This window comes from Pholcus phalangioides, unplaced genomic scaffold (genome assembly GCF_987345545.1).
Source record: "Pholcus phalangioides strain wild (caught in Gottingen) unplaced genomic scaffold, Ppha-v1.0 ptg000010l_1, whole genome shotgun sequence".
In the NCBI taxonomy this organism is placed as follows: domain Eukaryota; kingdom Metazoa; phylum Arthropoda; class Arachnida; order Araneae; family Pholcidae; genus Pholcus; species Pholcus phalangioides.
The window spans coordinates 28,210,393-28,233,405 of record NW_028301603.1 but is presented as its reverse complement, the minus strand read 5'-3'; the positions used below and the strand labels follow the sequence as shown (position 1 = coordinate 28,233,405).

Genomic DNA, 23,013 nt, shown 5'->3' with positions numbered 1-23,013 from the left:
GTGGTCAGCCGAAGTCTCCTGTGGTTCCCAACTTTGAGGTGCGAATGTGATCCGATCTCCCTGTTAAAACATCTCGCCAAAGAGAGCAACAGGGCCTACACACGGTACAAATTTCTAATCATTACACTTTACTCACTTCACTTCTGAAATATAGATGGCAGCACAGAAAAATCCAGACAAAACACTAGATACACACTCAGACTGTCAGGTACACACACTTACCCTTCTGGCACACAACTACCCAGGTAATAAATTGTCCACTGCAATAGACCCGAGTTGTGCTCAGTTTGAAAGAGAGAAAGCAATCCAATCGTACCCCTGGTCTGATAAGTGCCAGATTACAGAGAGTCTACTGTACTTCATGCCTCATCTGTTTATTTTAAACAGGGTAAAAGGTAAATTATGAATTTATTTAAAAATGGGGTGATCATATACCCTATTTTGTATGTGTGGATAAAACGGTTTTTTTTTTAATGAATATGGTCACTCAACTAAAATGTTATATTTTAAAACATAATTTAAGAGACCCAATAAGATTTGCCAAATAAGCGCATTCAAAAATTTGTAGGGGAAAATTTTAATTGAATTGACTTGGTAGATTAATTAAAATTTTGAACTGAGATTAACAACTGATCGATTAATCCGGCAAGCCCTAATTTTTTTTCTTTTGCAAAAAAAGAGAGGAAAAAAAATTACCAGCTATTAATTTATAAATGATAAATTCTTATTTGCATCCAAAGTGAAAGAAATACTCACGTGTTTTTTTACAACCAAATTTTTCACACCTTCCATCACAAACTGGGAACCGTGAGACATGAGCTTCGAAAACATACTGAAAAAAAAACAAGAATCACATTTTTACCATAACACAATTTTGAAAAGTCAATGCAAGAAATGGCAACCTATGAAATTTGGACTGAAGTTAAATTTAAATTCTGAAAATTGGCATGGCAAATTACAGATTCTACACGATTGATTCTGTTGTAACAACAAAATATGTTGAGGATACTACAGTAGAGTACAAAGCAAGCTTTGCTGAAAAAAACTAGACATTTTTATACAAAATAGTTTGGAAAATACAAAATACAGAAATGTTTTGTATAGTGGCTATGTCAATCAGTAAGTCGGAAAGTGAAACATGCAATAAATCTTTTTTTTCAGTGTTAGATATTATATGAAACCACAAACATTCCCTATTTGTGATCAGCTCTAATCTCAGGAATCTCTAAGAGAAAACACCATTGAAATGGAAACAAAAGTAACAAAAAAATTTGTCATTATATCTGAGGCGATTACTTTTAATTGACGTTATAAGCAAGATTTGTTAACATTATTCTCCAGCCTGGACTCTGGTCCTTGCAGTCCACCAGGCACGGATCTATGGGAGATGGGGTGATCACACCAACCCCCAAGTAAAATGTGCAATATTGCCCTCAATGCCTGAAATTTTCGTAACCCCCCATATGATATCACATTCAATAAATTTGTTGACAATTACCTGTATCAATGTTTTTGATTATATAACAAATTCAAGAAAACTTCAACTAAAAAACAGGAAAGATCGGGACAGAGAAAAAATGGGGACTGTCCTGGAAAATACAGGACATATGGTCACCCCCATATACACAACAATTTGTAAAATCACCCTTCCCAACAGCAAGCCCCTGATTAGATCCGCCCCTGCAGTCCATACTATACCATCAATTACTGCTGTTACAGCCAAAAAATTAACCAAAATAGCACAAAGCGAAACATGATGAATCATTATTTTAATACATTTCTAACAGATCACATCCATATAATGAGAAACATACTGTTATGATAATGTTGTATTGGGCCGACATTACACTACAAAAGTTTTAGAAAAGTTCTTTCATAAAACTTGACAAATGCAGCCAATAAAATTATCATGAGTTCTATACAAATGCAACCGATAAGCTTGTTGGTTGTATTTTTCATGTCTTAGGCTGGGATTACACTATAAAAGTTTTGTAAAAACTCTTTGATAAAACATAAAAAATTCAACTAATAAGATAACCAGTTGCATTTGCTTGAATGCAACCAATGCGCCTATTGGTTGGGGGGAGGTAAAAACTTTGGCTTTAGTATAGGATCCTATGGATTAGCTTGAGTTGGGAAGCGATGAGAAGGAAAATTTTTTGATGAAAGGGGCGATGGAACAAAAGGTTTGGGAAACTATGCTCTAAACGTAAACATAATGCTTAAAATTTCAAATCATACTCAAATCATTAACCCCAGAATGGTACCTAAAAGAATCTGTTCTGCTGTTCTTCCACTGGACTATGTCTCTTACAAGGAAAGGGTCCAAAGGTGTCATCTTCAAAAAGTTTTGAAAAAATCTCCACTAATTCTACTCATTAAAATATGCACAAAAATATAAAAATATCCAGTGGAATTATTATGGGTCACTTAAAAAAATTGCAAATATTAATATTTTGAATGCCAATAGAAGCCAAGAATGACAAAAAATTCCACAGTCTTAGAGTGTTAGTGAAGTCATTCAAACACATGATCTATAGTCGCCTTAACATGATCAGGTACAGCATACACAAAGAAGGGGGGGGGAAGAGACAAATAACTGGTTTCTAAAAGAAAGTAGCTGGAAGGGAAAGAAGGAAATGTGCGCATGAAAGCGCTAAATTAAAAAAAAATTTTTTTTTTGCTTATGCTATTTTGTCTCCCAACACTTTCTTTTATTAAGATTTTCTCCCCTATCTCTCCCATTCTTTTTCTTCTCGTCGCTTAGTATTCAAAAGAAAACAAAAAGGGAAGCTAGAGAGTGGAAAGAAAATTTTATAGATATTGCCAAGTAGTATGAAAGGTGATGAGTAGCCAACTGTTATAATTTTTGATAATTATTTGCGGTTTTGATAATTGAGCTCCACTGCTAATTTTTTCATTTTTATGTATTTCTAGGCGAGATGAATGTACTAATATTTTAATTTACTAGCTATAATACCCAGCGCTGCCCGGGTTTTCTTCAATTACTGGGAAAATTGAAAAAGTGACAAATAATTTTATAAAGGCATATGCACGTCTGAAAACGCATAGCTAGGGAACCACAGTAAAAATTCCGAAAGCGATTGTTGAGACAAAGAAAACATTATTGCTTGACAGGTTTTTTTTGCCCATTTTAGGCATTTGCCTGCCCTGATGCACTTTTAAAGTAGCCTATCGTTCACGTCGGGTCCTGTTTGGTATATATGCAAAGTTTGGCATCGATCAGTCTAAAATTGTAGATTTGTATAGAGAACTTATACACAGAGAATCAATTTTATATATATAGATAATAAAATATTAATATATAATAAAATATTTTTTCATATTTTTTTCAGGATGATACCTTTGGATCTTTTCCTTGTTAAATGTATTACTATCCTACGGTTAAAGACTATCCCATCAAATGTTTGCCAAAATTATTCAAACTAACATATGAATTTCCATATTAAAAAAAAAATAATTTGTACCTGACAGTTTTGGTTCCACCACCATACTGACTTATAGAATGTGACATTTTACTGTATGTCCTGAAAAGAAAAATCACAATTAGTTGTTGATTTCTCAGATCCAGTCATTGATTTATTGAAAAGCAACATCAAACGTTAGAGTCACAGCACGAGAGAAAAAAAAAAGAGCAAAGTTAGGTTTATATTTCAATTCAATAAACCAAGCTTTGCACCATTTTGTCCTATAAAAGGCAAACACGCAATGTCAAATGATTAAGTTTTTCATTACATGGTGAAATTATATTCAATAGGAACTGATTAACTCTTTATCTGGCAGTGTGTGTGTTGCCAGATTTGATTTTATATTTTTCAAATAAAGGCATTTTATATTTTTAGCTCATTTTGGCATTGATGCTCTGCTACCAGAGAGGGTTCATCAGATTTTTGTAGCGAGCATCATGTCCAGAGAATGCAGGGTGTCAAGTAGAGTCGTCCAGGGATCAGTGTTAGGCTAGATCTTATTTACTTTGTACACTTGCAGTATCGCTCAGACTGTGTCACTCATCCCTGTTGCAATTCGCTGGTGATGTGAACATAAAGTGTGAAATGTGAAACTGCTTGTAACTCATCAAATGCCAACCGTGAAAGCGCCCGAGTGGCATGGTGGTAAGGTGCTCATCTATCACCGCGAAGGTTGCTGTCAGGTCCCATGTTCGAACTGGGGGAAGAATATAGATATTTTCCCCTACTAAGCTTGAGGGGACCACCGATAGATGTCGTCCTCATTGTCAACCCAACTCATTAATGGCAGTAAATTGCAATAAAGGGATACGGCCAGAGTTGGTGTTTGGTGTAGTAGTGGCCATGAAAGTCTCAGACAATACTTCAATTTTTTTGCACATTGTAATTGAAAATAAACACTATGAAATAACACTTACTTCCATCTTCTGATGTATTTCACAGCATTTGTGTCGCAACCAGCATCGGTGAGCGCTGTGACATACTGGTCAACTTCTGCCTATAAACCAAGATAACTGGCATTTCAATCAAAATAAAATTACTACATATATTCATGCTTAAGCCAAAATTTTTTTCTTTCTAAATTTATTCCTGAATTTGGGGGGGGGGGGTTTAGCTTATATACTCACGTTTTTTGAAGAGAAAAAATCCAACTCGAGTAGAAGTTCATCTTATCTACATCATGTTGGATATAAATGCTGGAACCTGAGAACTCCAGGTGCTTGCTCCCCCCCCCCTCCCCCCATGTGGACAATCCCGAATCTCATACATATGTGACAAGGCTGTAGCAAGAGAAGGGGACTTGGACTTAAGGGAATCTGGTTCCCCCAAAATGTGAGAAAATGATTTAAAAAAAGGGGAGAAGGATGGATTAGCATGTACGGTTAAGCCTGATTCCGAACGTGGAGCCCACACTCCAATGGGGGTGGGGGGAGCAATTTGATTTTTAGTGCAATCCATTAGGATTTAAAAAAAATCATTTTTGATGAAAACATAGTTTCTCAGAATTAATGAAAAATTCATATTTGATAAAATAGTAATTTAAAAATTAATGAAAATTCATATTTAATAAAAAAAATTATTTCAAAATAAATAAAATTCTCCACTGATGTAGGGTTCCCTATTAAACTGAAAACCCTAGGGCCCCGATGGGTCCACCTGTTAGGACGCCACTGTGTGAATAGATACACCATAGTGTGAGTTATTGGCTTCATTGAAATTTCTTTTTGGCCTACAATGTCTCAAAGGTTATAAACCATGCTTTAGACCAGGTTAATAGATTTTTGGCTTCCTGTACAAAGAGGATAAAAGATCTTTTTTCAAACAATAAAAACTACAGTAAAACCACCCTCAACAAACCCTCCCACATTTAGCAGACGCCTCCCACTAACAGGGGTTTTTTTTAAATTACACAGACCAGCCTCAGGGTATTTTTCTATCTATCAATGAACATTCCTCCTTATCGGACAAAAATTTTGGTCCCATGGGTGTCCGTTATAGAGAGGTTCTTTTGCATATGTCACAGAAAGGGGGACAGAAGTGTAAGTAGGACCTACTTTTGGGGGATGAGGGAGCAAACAGGCTAATTTGACATTTCAGGTAGAAAATAAGGAACCTCTCCAAAGAGATATTTTGAGTTTTTAACCTTCAAAAAGAGTTTCGAATTCAGGGAAATTGATTGAAACAGCATTTAAATTTTTCTTCCAATATTATAACTTTTTTACAATTTTTGATCATCTCCCCACCCTGGATATCTCTTAAGGGAAAGCATGGCATCAGGATTTTTCCAGATACTTTGGTGAGAAAAGAATGGCAAAAAAGGTTGGAAACCACGGGGTTAAGTAGTAGACTTCAAAAAAAAAAAATGTTGGGGAAACTATGGGATGCTGCCTTCTCAACATTATAATGACTCACAGATGGGGTTAGCACAGTTTCCCAATGTCTTTAGTATGTTTTTTTTTCCATTTTGGATGGTGATTGGAGTTTTTGTGGAGGTACCAATCTGCATGAGTAGGTTTCCTCGCTGTGCCCTAAGAAGTTGTTGTCAGTTCTGTTGACCAGGACATCTAGGAACGCTAGTTGTGCATCTTTCTACGTCTCCACTGTAAATTTGATGGCTGGGTGAATATTGTTGAGGTGTTTCAGGAATATTTGTAGTTCAATGTCACCATACTGCTATAGCACGAAGGTATGGTTTGAGTCAGTGGTGCGCAAACCTTTTCAAGTGGAACTCCCTTTGCAACAAAAATTTTTTTCGGAGACCCCCCTAAATAGGTGTGATGACCATATGTCCCACAACCCTCAACATGGACTGACCATATGTCCCAGTTTTCCAGAACATTATAATAAATGTTATCCCAAAACCCTGTTTCGGAACGCTTGTTTTGATTTTGATTAGGCGATATTAACTTTAAGCATTTTTCATTAGTTACTCTATGGAAAATAACTACCATAGAGTAACCATTCAAACATCATTTCCCATGTTCCTTTTTTTTGCAAAGACACTGCACATTCGTGATTCACGCATGATGGAGACGATATATTGATTATTGTCCAAGTAGAATTTGATAAAATTGCATTGCACAATACAGGGTAATTAGCTCAGCTAAATAAAGGCATTCTTTAGTTTTGACACATTTTTAAACAAAAATGAATTTCTTATTTGGAAATTTTTATTTTGGAGAATCTCTCGCAACCTCCCTAGTTCATTGACGTGATCCCCTGAGAGGTCACGACCCACGGTTTGCGTACCACTGGTCTAAGTCAGTGTTTCTTAACATTTTTTTGCCCATGGCCCCCTTTGAACCATATTTTTTTATCGTGGCTCCCCTGTCTTACCCAAAGTTTTCAACTCTCATCTAGAAGCAAGACACTTTATACGTATTGAAATGATTTTTTCAGTGAATTTATACTGAACAAAAATTTTGCAAAGAAAATTGGCCTCCAGACCACTAGCCTAGAATTTATTGATCTCCCCGCTAGTCTGAGTTCTATCAGGACCATCTCAATATCATGGGGCCCCCCTCCCTTCAGCAAAGTGATGCTATGGTAGTCCCATACTTTAGCTGGAAATAAACAGCCTACATATTTCCTACTTATTTTCAAAATTAATTGTACTATACAAAATATCATAAGGTGGGGTCACTTATGGGCATGCGGACCCTCACAAGAGTGGGACTGACAGAGCTACAGCCCGGGGCCTAATATGGTTTTCATCATTTTTTTTTCATACAATAAATTTCATATAGGGAAGGGGGGTCTGAAAAATTTAGCCAGGGACTTGAGGAAAACCCCATCCTAGGGAACTCGTTGCAAAATACAAATACAAATACAACGCCACAACAGGCAAATTGCCCAACGAGGTGGCTGACTTAAGAACATCATGGATCCCCGAGCCCCTACCTACTACTGCTACACCACACATGCACCCCCCCCCCCGCGGAACCCCCCAACGAATCGGTAAATGCGGGAATGTGCGTGTACGTGTAGTGCAACCTGACGTATAGTTTGTTTCTGTGTAATGCTTGTTATGTGTAGTGCTGTCATCTGCCCCCAGTTTTACTAACTATGAGTGAAGTGTTATGGTTGAAATGATTTACTGTTATAGGACTGTTGCTCTCTGTGGCGAGACTTTTTAACGGGGAGATCGGCTCGCATTTGCGCCTTGAAGTTGGGAACCACAGAAAACCAACTTCAGCCGATCACCACTGTGGGGTTCGAACCCGGATCCTCGCATCACGAGTCCGGCACTATAACCACTCGACCACCACAGCTGCTGTGGTGGTCGAGTCTAAAATGTAGGCAGTGAGGCCTGGGTGGGTCCATACCCTAAAGAAGGCCCTGGTTTTATGGGTGGTTTTGTTGGATTCTCTCTCTCACTGTATATAAGTGTTAGTCACTAATATAAAATCTTTATTTTTTCACACCTTAATTTTTCTTCTCAGCTCTCCAAACCACCTGTCATGGCCCCTTTCTCCATTTTCTTCCGTGGCCCCCTTGAAGTATCCCAGTACCACAAGAGGGCCGGTTGAGAACCACTGGTCTAAGTCATAGTTTCCTAAACTTTTTGCTCCATTGTCCCCTTTTTCAGAAGTTTTTTCTGTCATCACCCTAAACCCATAGGAGCCTATGTTAAACTAGTAGCTTCTATTGCCCCCCCCCCGGACCATTCCATTGCCAACCAGGGGGCGATATTGCCTACTTTGGGAACACCAGTCTAAGTCTATCAAGCATGTTTTTAATTGAAATTAAAAGCATGCAAGCAAAATTTTTGATTTAATTTTTTTTTTTTGAGTAAAAAAACAAAATTTATGAATCTCTAGTTACAAGCAAATTTATTTTGTTTGTTCAGATGTTTAAGTTCAATTGTGAAATTTCACACGGCAGAATTCAGTTAAAGTGAAAGCTTTAAACATGATTTTAAAAAATATGAAGTTAATAAGTGATTTTTGATGATACAAACCTCTGTCATTGGAGGTCCACATATAAAACTGATGAGGAACAGTCTCAGCTTATCAGATGAAGTACCAGCTACAGCAAGCAAACAAACAAAAAGAAAAGGTTGAGGGAAAAACTATCATACTACCTATATGAAATTTACAATTTTGTGCAGTTTTTTTTTTCATTTAAAAAATTATAAATCTGTGTTATGAAATAAAATTTATTATTGTGGAGGGGGCTCTGTATGCCATGGAATATTGAAACTATAGCTAATACTGTACGTGCTAAATTTATACCTGGTACTGTTCACAATCTCATAGCACATTCAACCTTTTTGATATTTCCTACACAGTAATGTTTCCTCTAATTCTTATTTTATGTATACAACCGTTTCTTTTTCGTGCATGGAATGGCAATATGCCATAATCACCTACAGTGTATTTTAGGAACTAGGAACTATATTCAAAGCATTTTCACAATACACAGCCGTGCACTCATGCAGCCTAGAGGAAACAGTGTCCACTGGCGAGAAAAGGATAAATTAAAAAAAATCAATGTGCAGCCGTTGCAGATTTTTAACATTGGTTTCTGCAACTCATTCAAATGGAAGAGAGATGGATGAATGAAGAGAATGGAGATGAGTGTATGAAAATGGGGTGAAATACTGATGAAAACATTGTTATTTACAAATACATTGTTTCTCCTAAATCCCATCACATATTAAGGTTACAAATGGTGAGTTTTTTACTTTTCCTTTGCTAATTAAAACTGTATTATTGGATTGAAATTATCTGCCCGTTTCCAAAAAAAAACATTATTATATTGCCTGAAGCCCATAAAAAACTTTTTCGTGGATAGTGCCCATGTGTAACACACAGAAAATTATGGCATGAGAACTTCCTAGCTTATTCCTGATTTATTCAGATCAGAGAACTGTTACTGTAATCTTTTTTTAGAAACACTTTTCAACAGTTATTAGAAAAAATTATGTGCAACATACCTTCAGGATCTGTAATCATATCTATCAGTGATTTCTCCTATAATAAAAATTAAAATGTTCAGTTTTACATTATGGAAACCAGATACTATATCTATTAATCTTGATGGAAAAAAAAAGTTTTTTCTTTCTTATAAGGTGAATTTTTTTTTTTGTTAACTAGGATAAAAGTATGTCACCCACTTTTCTCCAGAAAGAAGCCAAAAATGTAATATTTTATTAAATTTAAAAAATTTGAGGAATCGATAGTCTATATGCAGGCTCAGGGTTTTTTTGTCTTCTTTTTGTCTAGAAACTGAACTTTCACGTTTGTGGTGCAGAAATCATGTAACAAAATTTACATAAACATAGTTTCTGAGGGAAGATTTAGCATTTTTATTAATTCACTTTTTATCAACTAAATTAGATTTTTTTTCAAATGGACACTTAAATCATGATAGAAACCACAAATAATTTGGGAGCAAAATAAAACATATAATTAACAAGTAATTTGAAATGAAAAATCTGCTTACTAGAGTTGCTTTACCCAAAATTTTTTCTTCTATTTCAAAATATATGTCCAACTTACGACACTAAAAAAAAGAAGAAAAGAGGAATATTCAGAAAGCATTTTGTATGCTTTACAATCATTACCAAATTGCTTGTCTTTGGAAGCTAATAAACTCGAAGAAATCTACAACTTGATATTGATGATATACATTTTGGAACAATGATTGTTGAATTAGAAAATTTAGTTCTTCAATTTGACGGAAATCTAAACATTATTTGATGTAAAAGTTAAAACTTTGCCTTGCCTCACCTTGATATGATCTAGTATTGCGGTTGCAACTGTCATATGCATGTCAATAAGTCTCTTCTTCTCCATAAGTTCAGGTAGAGAACTACGAAAATCAGTTAGATTACAATGTGAGAATAGAAGTAAAGATTTAAGGTGCAGGTTTGGCATAGAGTATCAATGCATAAAAGCAAAGAAATTTTATTTTCATAGTTTTATAACTAGAAAATGCGGTTTGAGATTTTTTTTTTTCTTTCAAATTTAAACTATTCCAGATACTATATTTTTTTTGCCCCAAAATCAATTCTGTTTATCTATAAGCACATTTGAATTGATCCAAGCTTTGAGTATTAACAGGGTATCTAACACAGAGCTTGACAAATCGAAAAAAAATTTAGATGCCAGCAAAATTTCTTTTCCTATGAAATCAGTTCAAAATAGTGTATTGTTTTACTTGTCCGAAAATTAGCGACCCTTTTACATGCTGGCATTATTTCAGATAATATTTTGTGCTGTCCTTCCACTTCAATTAGTTATCATACATAAAAAATATTACTTCACCAAACACCAACTCTGGCTGTATCGCTATATTGCAATTTACTGCTATTAATGAGATGGGTTGGAAGTGAAGACGCTATCTATCGGTGGTCGCTTCAAGTTCGTTAGGGAAAATATCTTATCTATATCCTCTCTTGGGTTCGAACCTATGACTGTGACAGTAAAAAATATTAGGCACAAATTCCAATTTTTTAGTCGCCATGGTGACCTGGCGCCTAGGATTTGTCCTGCCCTGATCCAACACATACCTAAATAAAACATTTGTGACTTTTCTTTGACTTATTTCGCAACATTCATGATTTAACACACTCATTATTTTGTAACATCATTGAAAATTTAAAATTTCTTATTTGGCAATTTAACATTTGATAATTAGCAACATTATACAAATACAATGCCACAACAGGCAAAATGCCCAACGAGGTGGCTGAGAAAAAGATGCCCATAAAAATATGAATGTCATATATTTCAAAAATATAGCAACCCAATTAAAAATGCAATTAATAAAAATTATAAACAATATATACACGTGATAAAATATTATATAATGCCCATAAAGAATGCTTATGGTTGTCTTATTCTACGTATGGATAGCTTCTCGATTCATACTTAGAATAAGATAACTATTAGCAGATTATCGCTCATCATTGGGCAAAATATCTCTTTTGCTCACAAACTGAAACATTTCATCCAGATTTGAAGCAATGATGATCAACAATATAAACCCCAGTTGTTTCCACTGCTCACACTGTCGTGACTTTTTTTAAAGACGGAAACTGACTCACATTCACACTTTAAAGTTGGAAAACCATCTTCAGCTACTGCATGATCGTGTGTTTACGTCGGGGCTTTCTCAATGAGAAGCCAGATAAGGGGGCCATGATTTTTTTGGTTATAAAATCAAGCATGGGAACTTGTCGGGAAAAATCTGAAAACCGATTTATAAAAAAATTAGTGACATTCTTTTTGATTGTGGTTTTTTGATTTCCATGATATTTTTCCTATTTTGTGACTTTTCCATGATAATAGACACCCTGACTAATGAAAAACAGACATTTTCCACAGCTGAGCACAAGTTGTGTATTAGATTTGAATAAATAAAGTTACTTTTATCTAATAATGGATGACAATTTTTTTCATAAATACAAAAAATTATTCAAATTTGTGATTCTTGATTCAACGCTTAACTCTTAATGGTCAGGTTTTTATATTGATTATTCTTTCACTATTTGGGTAAAAAGAAAAACTTTCTTTTGCAATGTTAAAATACATGAATGTGTTAATAATATTAATAATTCTTGATCTTATCTTTTTTTTAAACAAATATGTGCAAAATTAGAAATTTATATGTGTTATATCAATAATACAAGTTTAAAAAATGCTTTGCACGTATGAAAAGATACATAGTACAAGTTCATGGTATTTAAAGTTAAACTGCTCTTGTAGCAAATAGATGATGAGCTTAGTAAGATGCTGAATCACATAATGATGACTTGCATTAAAAAAAAATTGGGACATTTTTCCCTTGTGCACACAGCGACGCTATCACTGTAATACAAAATGTTAATTAAACCATGACAAGTTTGTACTATGTATAGTTTAATTAAGGGCTGAATAAAATAAATATCAGGAATAAATATTTTAACAGACTCGTACACACAAACATTCAAAACAAAGTAAACTATGTGAAACAATAAAAGTGAGTTTAAGACAATAGTATTTGTGCAATTAAAATTCCTACCTTACTGCTGATGTGAGTTTGGCAGTATTATCAGACATCATGCCCATAGCTTCATCAGTTGCACCATCTCCCTCAAGGCCCTGCACAGAGAACATCATAATTAAAATATATTGGAGCTTGCAAATATCTACACAAATAAATATTTTCACAAGGGATTTTTTCTTGTCTTTAAAAGTTTATAAATCTGAGTGACATACTTTGATCTAGAGAAGGTGTGGCATATTAAAAACTAGCCTAATAAAAATTGCCAAACAAAACATTGGAAACATATTTTTTGAGATAAAAGGAGGAGAAAATAAAATTGAAGGCATACAAATAACTTGGTGTCTATAATTAAAGTTGATGTGTTCTGAGCAGCAGTGATTCTTCAGCAGTGTTATTCAAACACTGGTCCATAGACTAATAACAGTCTGTGGAAATTTACTGCCAGTCTGCAAAACATTTTGCTCAATTCATACAACTGCTGAATAATTTTATTTTTCTTATTAGCTCTCCTGTTTATTAATTTTTGTCAGTCCTCAAATTATTTCTCCCATTCATTTTTTATTTTTTGTCAGCATATTATTTCTCTTATCAGAAGTGTTTTGAACGTGTGGGTGCTCATCTTGGACTTTATGTAGCTCGGATCCACGCCACAAACTGCCATGATGTAATGCCGTGATGCAGTTTGTGGGGTTGCTGTGGGTGCTTAAGCTCCAATGCCACTGTACATGAGCAGAAAATCTTTGCATTGCTTTTGGTGTGAAATCAATGTGTTTGTAAAAGAGTTTCACCAGAAAAGCATGTTCTTGCTAATTAGTATACACTACGATATCCTCTAAACGTAAACGTCAAAACTGATTTTGTTGCTCGCAATTTTTTCCCCAATCTCTTCACTCATGCATTTTCAAAGTTTCAAAACTTTCTGATGAATAGCTATGAATATAAACAGGGCAAATTTAATTATATACACCATGTATACATTTGCATAAGCATAATTTTTATGAATGTGAAAATTACTTTAAAAAAAAAGATATAAGCATAATATGAAAAAGCCATACCATAGCAGCTTTAAGCCTCTTGACTTCCTCTTCTGAAGACCTGTAAGAATCCAGCTCCTCTTGAACTGCTTCAGCCACTGTTGGGAATGGGCTTCAAGAGTAAATAATTATCCTTTAAATAAATAAGCTTTAAAATTTATCAATATTATACAGCAATGAATTGATTAAATATTAAAACAATGATTACAGTGTGTGATACCCCCCTCCCATAACTTATGACTTTCATTTCAAAGCTAATGATGTAAGTCAAGATAAATGAATATTACCACTGATAATGCCCTTGGAGGTAGAAGAATGAGAAAAGAGGTAAATGAGATTTTCTCACAGGAAAACATTTCTTCTAAGAGAGTTGCTGCACATGCCGTGAATCCTAAATTCTTTAAGAGGTGATATAAGACACCTAAACAAGCATTTTTGGTCATGGAAAGTATGGTAGAATTGCAATAGCAAAGGCATTGGAGGTGATTTTACAGAGTGCACAATATCATTTCACCAGTAGCAAATATTACATTTTCCAAAATAGCATTTCACCAGTAGCAAATATTACATTTTCCAAAATAGCATTTCACCCGTAGCAAATATTACATTTTCCAACAAATTTACTGCAATATGCACTATCAACCATCCAAGGGTTCAGAAGTTGTAATGTGGTAAGCCTCCTTGCAGTTCACCGTGGGTGAAGCAAAATCTACCATAACTCATTGTACCACTTGTCACTGTTGGATGCAGCACAACCTTAACGGTCCTTGCACAAATAAAAACCAAAATCCAATCATAACGGAAGGAAAATGTGATTTCAACATAAAATAGACTCATTTTTGCAGGGAAACTCTAAAATCCTCAAACACTATATTTCTGCTATAATGGATTAGATTCAGGGAGCCTATCACACGCACCCACAGTGTTGCCAACAGTCAAAAAATTTTCATCCAGATTCTTCATCAAAAACAACTAGAAACCAGGTTTAAAATAACCAGAATTAAATTTGGTCATTATTAAGATGGCCATATGTCCCATATTTCCCAGGATATTCCCCTATTTTCATGTAATTTTGATGATTGTGATGTCTATTCGAAAAGACTCACAGACTACTAGCACACACGAAAATTTTTTGAAAAAGACTAGAAAAACAGCTAGCAACCAGATAGGTATATTTTTCAACTAAATGGCAAAAAAAAGACCAGATCTAGCTGGAAAATAACTAAGTTGGAAACACTGGTCACCAGTCTTGCACAATCTCTCTTCACTCTTGATTTCTTATTGATGGTCCATCTCCTGAGCATCGTATATGTGATTCCCATTGAAACCTTGGGGGACTTCACTAATGTGTTTTATTACAGAGTTTAAAACTCAACCTTTCATATTTGACCACATATGCTATGACAAAAAATGTGTGTTTAGGCATGTTCTACCACCCCTTAAAGTTTTTCCTATAAATTCAGAATCACCCTGTACAAGCATTTGGCAATGTTAAGGTTAGGCCTTCCCTAATATTTTATTCCTATTTGCATCGGCACCTCTGACAGAAACACTAAGTTAAATGCATACAAGTCACTAAGATCCATTAAAAAAAAGTCATATCGAGCTGGACGCTGACTAATGCAGTTTCAGAACAATAAAATCAATTTTCATTATTGTTGACTAGCCCTCATAATTGTCTCCCTATCACTAAAGAACAAAACGCTGTATGTGAATAGAATTATCAATATCACAAAATTAAGGTATTTATTACCTTTGGCTCATAAATGATAGAAAGCTATTACCTGCCCTTGAATTGTGACCAGAATTTATCACTGGTTGAAAAGTCATAAGTTTTGGTCTTCTTTCTGGGTCGTGCACCTGTATGACTACTTTTCTCGTTAGCTTCGTCCACGGTAACTCGATTCAGCTGCAAGTCCTGTTAACAAGGTAAAAAATTTCTCTCTATCAACACACACACATGCATCTATTCAAAAACAAATTACACTACAAAAGGCAGAAAGATATTTTTTCCTTCTAATATACTGAATTCTTTTTTTGATATTACTATTTACCAGAACATCATGAGCTAATGCCTGGTATGTCCACGTATGATGTAAAGGAGTTGCCATATCTTGGTTTCTGTCTAATATCACTAATAGTGGCCTTTGAAAGCTTAAAGAAAGAAAAAAACAGAATTAATATTGTTACCAAAATTTAAATAATTGTCATAAAAAAAATATAGTTTTCCATATTCCCTATTATAATCTCCATGAGAGATACACAATGTATGTAATTACCCGAATGGGCCAGAAGGAATGACATCTGTAGAAAACAAGCTATTTCTTGAATCTCGCAAGTTTTCCCTTATTTTCTTGTCTAGTTTCTATAATTAAAATATTTAAAAAAAATCAGGAAAGAAAACCTGCTAAAAGTTTAAGTTTGATAAATGTTTGTCATATATCGTGAAATCACCACATTTATCGGTGATTACACATAATCCTCAACTAGTATTGGTAAGTATATTAAATTGCCAATGTAGTACTTTAATTTACCAGACAATATGTTCAAACTTTGATCCAGGATGATAAATTTGATTGGTAATATTGCATATAGAAATAAACCTTCTGGGTTAGATAATATATAACATAATTTATTTGTCCCCAGTCAATTATGATAATACTATACAAATTAGAGTTTAGAATTAAATTACACGTATTTTAAATTTATAAATATAATACACAAGAGAAATGTAAATAAACCCAAAATATGAAGAGAACAACAGCTAGACGCGTATCAGAACTTCTTCAGTAGAAAAGAAAAATAGAAAGATAGCAAAAAAGTGGCAAAAACTCCATATAGCAGGAGTGTTACTCGCTCTTCAAAATGAAATGCCATCACTTGAAATAATGAATGTGAATAGTGGGGTTAATCAGGAAATCTGCTGTTAGAACCAATACTTCAAATAATAATCAGAAATTCAATTTGATTGTGTTTTTACATAGTCACATGCCGCCCAAAATCACCTCGCTGGCAGCATTTCATTTCAACTTTCTTTGTCTTGAACAACAAACAGCTCCTACTATAATGGAGTTTTTGACTCCTTCTTGCTATCTTTCCATTTTTCTTGGCTACTGAAAAAGGAACTTGATATAGTTCCGAAATGTTGTTGTGTGTATTAATATTACAGGTTTTGATAGTAGTGAAGAAAGCCAATATTACAAAACTGATAGATATTGTGATGTTTTCCTTCTGCATGCTTATTTTAATTAATGTATATGACAAAATATTTATAGTGTTAATCTACCCAAGAGGATTTGATAGAGCATGCATCATGTATGGGCAAAACTGATAATGTGGTTGAATTCAAGTGATATTTTTGTATGATTTATTCATATTTATGAAACTTAACAACTTTATTTGGAAATTGTGCTTAATCACTGGTGAAAATGACAAATATTGTGAGATTTATCAAACTTAACTGAGATGATTAATGATTATGCATGATTACCAATTCATTATATTCACAGTAACACTCACATATATATATAGGGTGAATCCAACCTATTTTGCCAAATGAAAGAGGGTGATAGACGAGCCCAAGTGGATCATGAAACACCCCACCAACCCTGTTCCATCTCAAACCATTTTTGAGTTGTGGTGGATAATCAATTATAAGAAAAAAGTGACAAGTCTGAAAAAACCAGAATTTGTGAGGCTTCTGAAAGATTTATATGCAAACTAAGCACACATTTGGAAAAAGAGCAGAAAAAATGCTATAAAGTGACACCAATTTCATTGAAATATCTGGACATAATGGCGAGCTACAAGCGCTGAAAGATTAACAAAGTTCAAAATCAAAATTTGTAATTGTGATTCTGCAAACACCCTTCTAGCTACGATGCAAAAAACTTGTCCATTCCACCAGCTTTCAAAAGAGCTTACAATAAACCATAACAGTTTTCTGGTTCATGAGAAATTTAGTCTTTTATTTTCAATACATCACTAAGAAATCAGGATTTGCGAAGCAGATATTCAAAAAATTTGGAATTGAAGAACACAGATTTGGGACAATTTGATTTTGCACAAAATATCCTATAAGGTGACACTACCTCTATCGACAGGATAGGATATCCATAATTAAATGGTGAGCTACAGAAGCTGAAAGATCAGTGAAGTGAAAAATAAAATTGTCACCAAAACCCACTAAAATTACTTTGACAAACGAAGATTTCTGTGATGTATTGCAAACACAAACAACAAAATTTCTCCTGAACTAGATGACCAATTTGGTTTATTCTAGGCTCTTTCACAAGCTGGTGAAATGGAAAAGTTTTGGAAAATTTGACCAATATTGACCAGTAGCTAGAAGGGTGTTTGCAGAATTGACAATTAAAAATTTTGGCGACAATTCGATTTTGAACTTTGCCAAATTTTCAGTGCCTGTAACTTGCCATTAAATCCAAATATTTCAATGAAACTGGTGTGACCTTATAAGATATTTTTTGCAGTTTCCAAATATGTGCTTAGTTTGTGTGTAGGTCTCTCAGAAACTACAGAAATTGGAGTTTTTTAAGACTTTACAATCGATTATCCACCATAACTCCAAAAACAATTCGAGATAGGATAGGGTTGGTGGAATGTTTCATGATCCACTTGGGCTCATCTACTACCCTCTTTCATTTGGCAACATAGGCCAGATTCACAGTGTATATGTACTTGCATATAAGTCCAGGGTTTGACAAATAAGGAAAAAATGTAGATGCCAACCAAATTTCTTAGAAAACAAGAATAATTTTTTCTCAAGAAAAACGGTCCGAAAGAAAGTTTTTTTCAACTTTTCTGGGACTTTAGGGGCCGTTCAAGTATTACGTAAGCAAATTTTTAGTCATTTTTGACCCCCCCCCCTCAGCAAAATTTTGTCATCAGCTCTGCCCCTCTGAATTCTAACTCATATTTTCATAAAGGGTGGTTGATGATGTAAGCAACATCCAAACCCCCCCCCCCCCCGTCATCAAAAGTCAGCAAATCGGAAACCTCCCCCCCACCATCTGTGATGACGTAATACTTGAACTTGAACGGCCCCTTATATCCCCTTATTTTGAGAGAGAGTCTTTCTTTCCTTCTCTTCTTTCAAACTGAGTACAACTCTGGTCTATTGCCATGGACTATTTACTGCCAAATAAGTTGTGTCAGAAGTGTGAGTGTGTGTACCTGAGAGTCTGTGTGCATGCATAGGGTTGTCTGATTTTCAGTCCTGCCATCTATATTTCAGAAGTGAAGTGAAGGAAAGAGAGGGAGACTGTCATGAAATCATAAAATTTTGTGACTCCAATTCAGCAATCAGACACAGAAAATTTTAGGCACCAAAGCTGATTTTATAGACCCTGTGACCACTTGAAGCCTGGGATTCATCACGCCCTGTATAAGCCAAACCCCCCCCCCCCCTTTGAGGATCACCAAAACTGCAAATAGTTTAAACCTATATATAAGCCTGATTAACTTAATCAAAAAATTAACCCTCTTTATAAAATTTTATAAAAAAAAACTATTCGGCTTATACAGGAGTATGTGTACAGAAGATGCTTTTTAATTTAAAAAAATCAGTCAAATTACCTCAGCTACTGTCTCAGCTGCATTTCCTCGAGGACTGCGTATTATTGGAACAACCCCTTTGAACAAAAAAGATAAATATCCATTGTGATTGGCTAATGTAAATTACAACTATGCAATGCATTGTTTATTTGCATTAGGTATTGAGTATGCATTTGAGTTTGACATGAAAGAAGAAAATTTATAGAATATGATGCAGAGAAATGGGGGGGGGGGGAGAGTAGGATTTTTTTGAGTAGATCACTGATGGCACTCCTTAAGTATAGCAGCACACAATTCGAAAGTCCTTCAGAGGTGCTGACAAAGGTTCTTTGAAGCGAGTCTTTGTTACACAGCTCTGGCGAGCCGCAGATAAGCATTGATTAAGGAAAGTTTAAGAACCACTGGATTAGAAAGTTGTAGAGAAAAATGAATGTTATGTGATCAATACTAAACTTATTATTTTTGTCCCTCAACAAGGAAACTATTGCCATATACAGATACATAAATGTTTTTTATAAATTTGGTTAAAAAAGGCAGAGCCAATCATTAAATATTAGTTCATTAATGAGTAAGATTCTCTCAAGAACAATTCTCTCACCCTAATTAAAGATATTAAAATATTCGCTTACCTAGAGTAACAAATACTGAAAACAAACTCTCAACTATCGAGTCTATCATGACTTCCATTTCTGTGTCTTTTACATCTCCTCTATTTACAGCTGGAAAAGGTGTAAATAAAAGTGGTAGAGGCTACAAGTGAAATCATGTGCACATATATGTACATACAGTGATGCCTCGGCTAACAAAGGTAATTTGTTCCAGAATCATGTTCATTAACAAATGTAATTTCCCACACATTTCTATGGAGATTAATTTAATTTGTTCCAGGTTCTGCAAAAAGTTCAAAGATAAGTTTTTAAACACCATTACAGCACTATAAAAAAGACAAAAATTGACCGAAGGCTTAAATTAGTAGCTTCAAAATTGGGTAAATGGGAATTTGTAGGAAGATGAGATACTGAAGCTTTTATTTTACACTATGTGCACAACCAACAGCTAAAGGTTTGTGTTGACACAACCCAGTCAAGTTCATAGATATCCCCATCTATTTGGATTTGGTCAGCTCATTTCTGTGTCTGATACATGCAGATGGAAAAGGTATGCTCTTAAAATGTCCAGACAGTTTGGTTTAATGCAGTGAAAAAAAACGCACTCTGAAAACATAGGCTCCTTTTTTCAATGCATGTCTATTGGTTGAATCTTTTATTTTACATGAAATGGTTTGAAAGCTTTCAAAAATAGAAGTGAAGGTACATTTAGAAAAATATTATGAGGTAGACATGAGTTAATTGGGCTCGAATGAATCTAATTATGATGTTTGGCAATAAAATTCAGCTGATGACAATGCTATTTTATGTTAGCATGCGCATCTATATCAACGAGCATTTTTGTTAGTCGAGGAGAAAAATCATGAAAAAAGCTTTTGTCACCAGAGGCGCATCACTGTACTTACATATTCAAATAATCACATCAAAGAACTGTTCTAAAATTTTGTTAACCTTTTCAGCAGTCTTTAAAATTTTTTCCTGATCTGAATAGTAACTGCCACATTGGAAATAAAAGCGCGTTAAGAACCCGAGATATCTCAGGATTGCCGCTGCAAGGGTTAAAAAATGCTTTGATTAATAAAAATCTCAGAAGCTGAACATTCATACATGCATACTCAAAGATTATATCTGCTGACGAGGAGTTTTAGTTGTGGAGGTTCCACTGTTCTTGTCAAGACAAACAATTTTTGCAATTAAACCTAGAGTTGTAAATGGCTTTTATGCCCAGAGCATGTTAATATAGAATTTTAGCCACTAATACCAAAAAAGGAGGGAAAAAAGTCTTAAAGTGACCCTGGGAGTGACACACACACATAATACAGTTTAATTTAAAGAAAGTTTTTCCTCCATAACTGCCTATTCACTGGATTGATGAAATTGCTGTTTCTCCTAAAATGATGTGAGCAAGGTTCTTATATTTTAACAACTTCTGAAGAGAGGTAATGCACATATCCCTTGAATAAGTGAGTATAGTGCACATATATCCCTGGAATATAATAATTATAATATATAACTGCACATATCCCTGGAATACGTTAAGTAAGAATTACTCAAGTATAATACATAAAGTAATTATGTTACTTTATCCATAATACCTATGAATGAAGTAGCATAAGTGGCTTGCACACTAGGTCCCATTGAAAACACTGTTTGTCTTGTATACTATCACCCTTTCCCTTTTTATCTGTAGAGTTCTAGAACACACCAAGTATTAACTCAAAAAACGGGTTATTGTTTTTCTTCGATTTTGCAATTGTTAAATAGTCAATAGGTCAGTAGAATAATAGGAAAAATGAATGCTGAGAATCTATTTCATGTGGCGACAGAGTTTTTAATAATATATTTTAAAAGCAATTTCCCAAAAGGAAAACTCATTCTCACCATAATAATTTAGAGATCCTCTATCTTGATGCCTTAGAATGAACATCTCCTCTTCTAACGTTATAAAATTCAAATATTGATCAAACACCTAAAACAAAAAAGAAAACTGTAATAATAACCTCAAACAATACAGGCTGAAAGCTGGTGGCAACTCCTACCATTGAAAAGTCACCAATATTTTTGACAAGTAAACTGATTCTTGGCTTGTTTTTCAAAAAAAAAAAAAAAAAAAAAAACTAGAATTTTTTTTTACATACTTTGCTGATAGCACCAACACAACCTGCTTGAATAGATGAGCTTGCAAGGTCCTCCAGTTTTTGACGAGATATAGGAGAAATGAAGTTCAGATAGTAGCTATCATATAGTTGATTCCTGAAATCCTACAAAGATTAGCACATCAGTTATATAAGTTCTTAAACATTACAAAATCCATAGATGGAGCAGTTAGGAAAATGAACAAGATATTACCATATTCCAGAGCCACCCTTGGGGGTGTGCGACAGGTGCGGTTGCACAGGGTCCCACCGTTTGGGAGCTCCCGCACTTACGGTAATAGAAGTGAAAAATATACATACATCAAAGACATTTTCTTTTATAATGAACAAGGTGTCCGAGCTGATTTGATCGATACAACTAATTTTATTCTGGAATTTTCATCAACTCTGGAATTTTTCTCTCATTAATTCTGAATTTTCATCAATTGTGGGATTAATGTGTCACATTAATTCTGAATTTTCATCAATTGTGGGATTAATGTGTCACATTAATTCTGAATTTTCATCAATTGTGGGATTAATGTCACATTAATTCTGAATTTTCATCAATTGTGGGATTAATGTGTCACATTAATTCTGAATTTTCATCAATTGTGGGATTAATGTGTCACATTAATTCTGAATTTTCATCAATTGTGGGATTAATGTGTCACATTAATTCTGAATTTTCATCAATACTGGGATTTTTCTCTTCATTAATTCTGGAATTTTTTCCTTCATTAATTCTAAATTTTCATAAATTCTGAAATCCCCCCCCCCATTAATTCTAAATTTTCATAAATTCTGAAATCCCGTCCCATTAATTCTGAATTTATCACTTATGACTTATGGAATTATTTCTTTCATTAATTCTGAATTTTCGTCAACTCTAGAATTATTTCTTTCATTGGTTCTGAATCTTAAAGGATTAAAAGAATAGCTTTCTCTTTAGGGATTAGCTAATCTCTTTCAGGGAAATGGAATTATTTCTTCTAATGATTCTGAATTTTTATCAGTTCTAAAATTTTTCTTCTGTTAATTCTGAATTTTCACCAATTATGGAATCGTTTTCGTTAGTTTTATCAACTTTAGAATTATTTCTTCTATCAATTCTGGAATACTTCAATTATTTGCAATTCGTCAATTCTAAAATTTAATATTTTCGGGCATTGTTTCCTCT

General features: G+C 34.3%; 1 protein-coding gene across 1 annotated transcript in view; it reads right to left on the bottom strand.

The window, feature by feature from the left end:
* Slh (sec1 family domain containing Slh) overlaps positions 1–23,013 on the bottom strand; it is a 31,812-nt gene that overhangs the window by 4,590 nt on the left and 4,209 nt on the right. Inside the window, exons 5-20 of the mRNA XM_089238031.1 lie at positions 21,837–21,959; positions 21,580–21,667; positions 19,720–19,809; positions 19,112–19,167; positions 15,796–15,881; positions 15,571–15,670; positions 15,301–15,434; positions 13,538–13,628; positions 12,498–12,577; positions 10,223–10,304; positions 9,936–9,995; positions 9,427–9,463; positions 8,449–8,516; positions 4,406–4,485; positions 3,489–3,548; positions 757–832 (exon numbers count right to left, since the gene is read on the bottom strand). Coding sequence (XP_089094157.1) covers positions 757–832; positions 3,489–3,548; positions 4,406–4,485; positions 8,449–8,516; positions 9,427–9,463; positions 9,936–9,995; positions 10,223–10,304; positions 12,498–12,577; positions 13,538–13,628; positions 15,301–15,434; positions 15,571–15,670; positions 15,796–15,881; positions 19,112–19,167; positions 19,720–19,809; positions 21,580–21,667; positions 21,837–21,959 — 1,311 coding nt within the window. The remainder of the gene's footprint in view (positions 1–756; positions 833–3,488; positions 3,549–4,405; positions 4,486–8,448; positions 8,517–9,426; positions 9,464–9,935; positions 9,996–10,222; positions 10,305–12,497; positions 12,578–13,537; positions 13,629–15,300; positions 15,435–15,570; positions 15,671–15,795; positions 15,882–19,111; positions 19,168–19,719; positions 19,810–21,579; positions 21,668–21,836; positions 21,960–23,013) is intronic.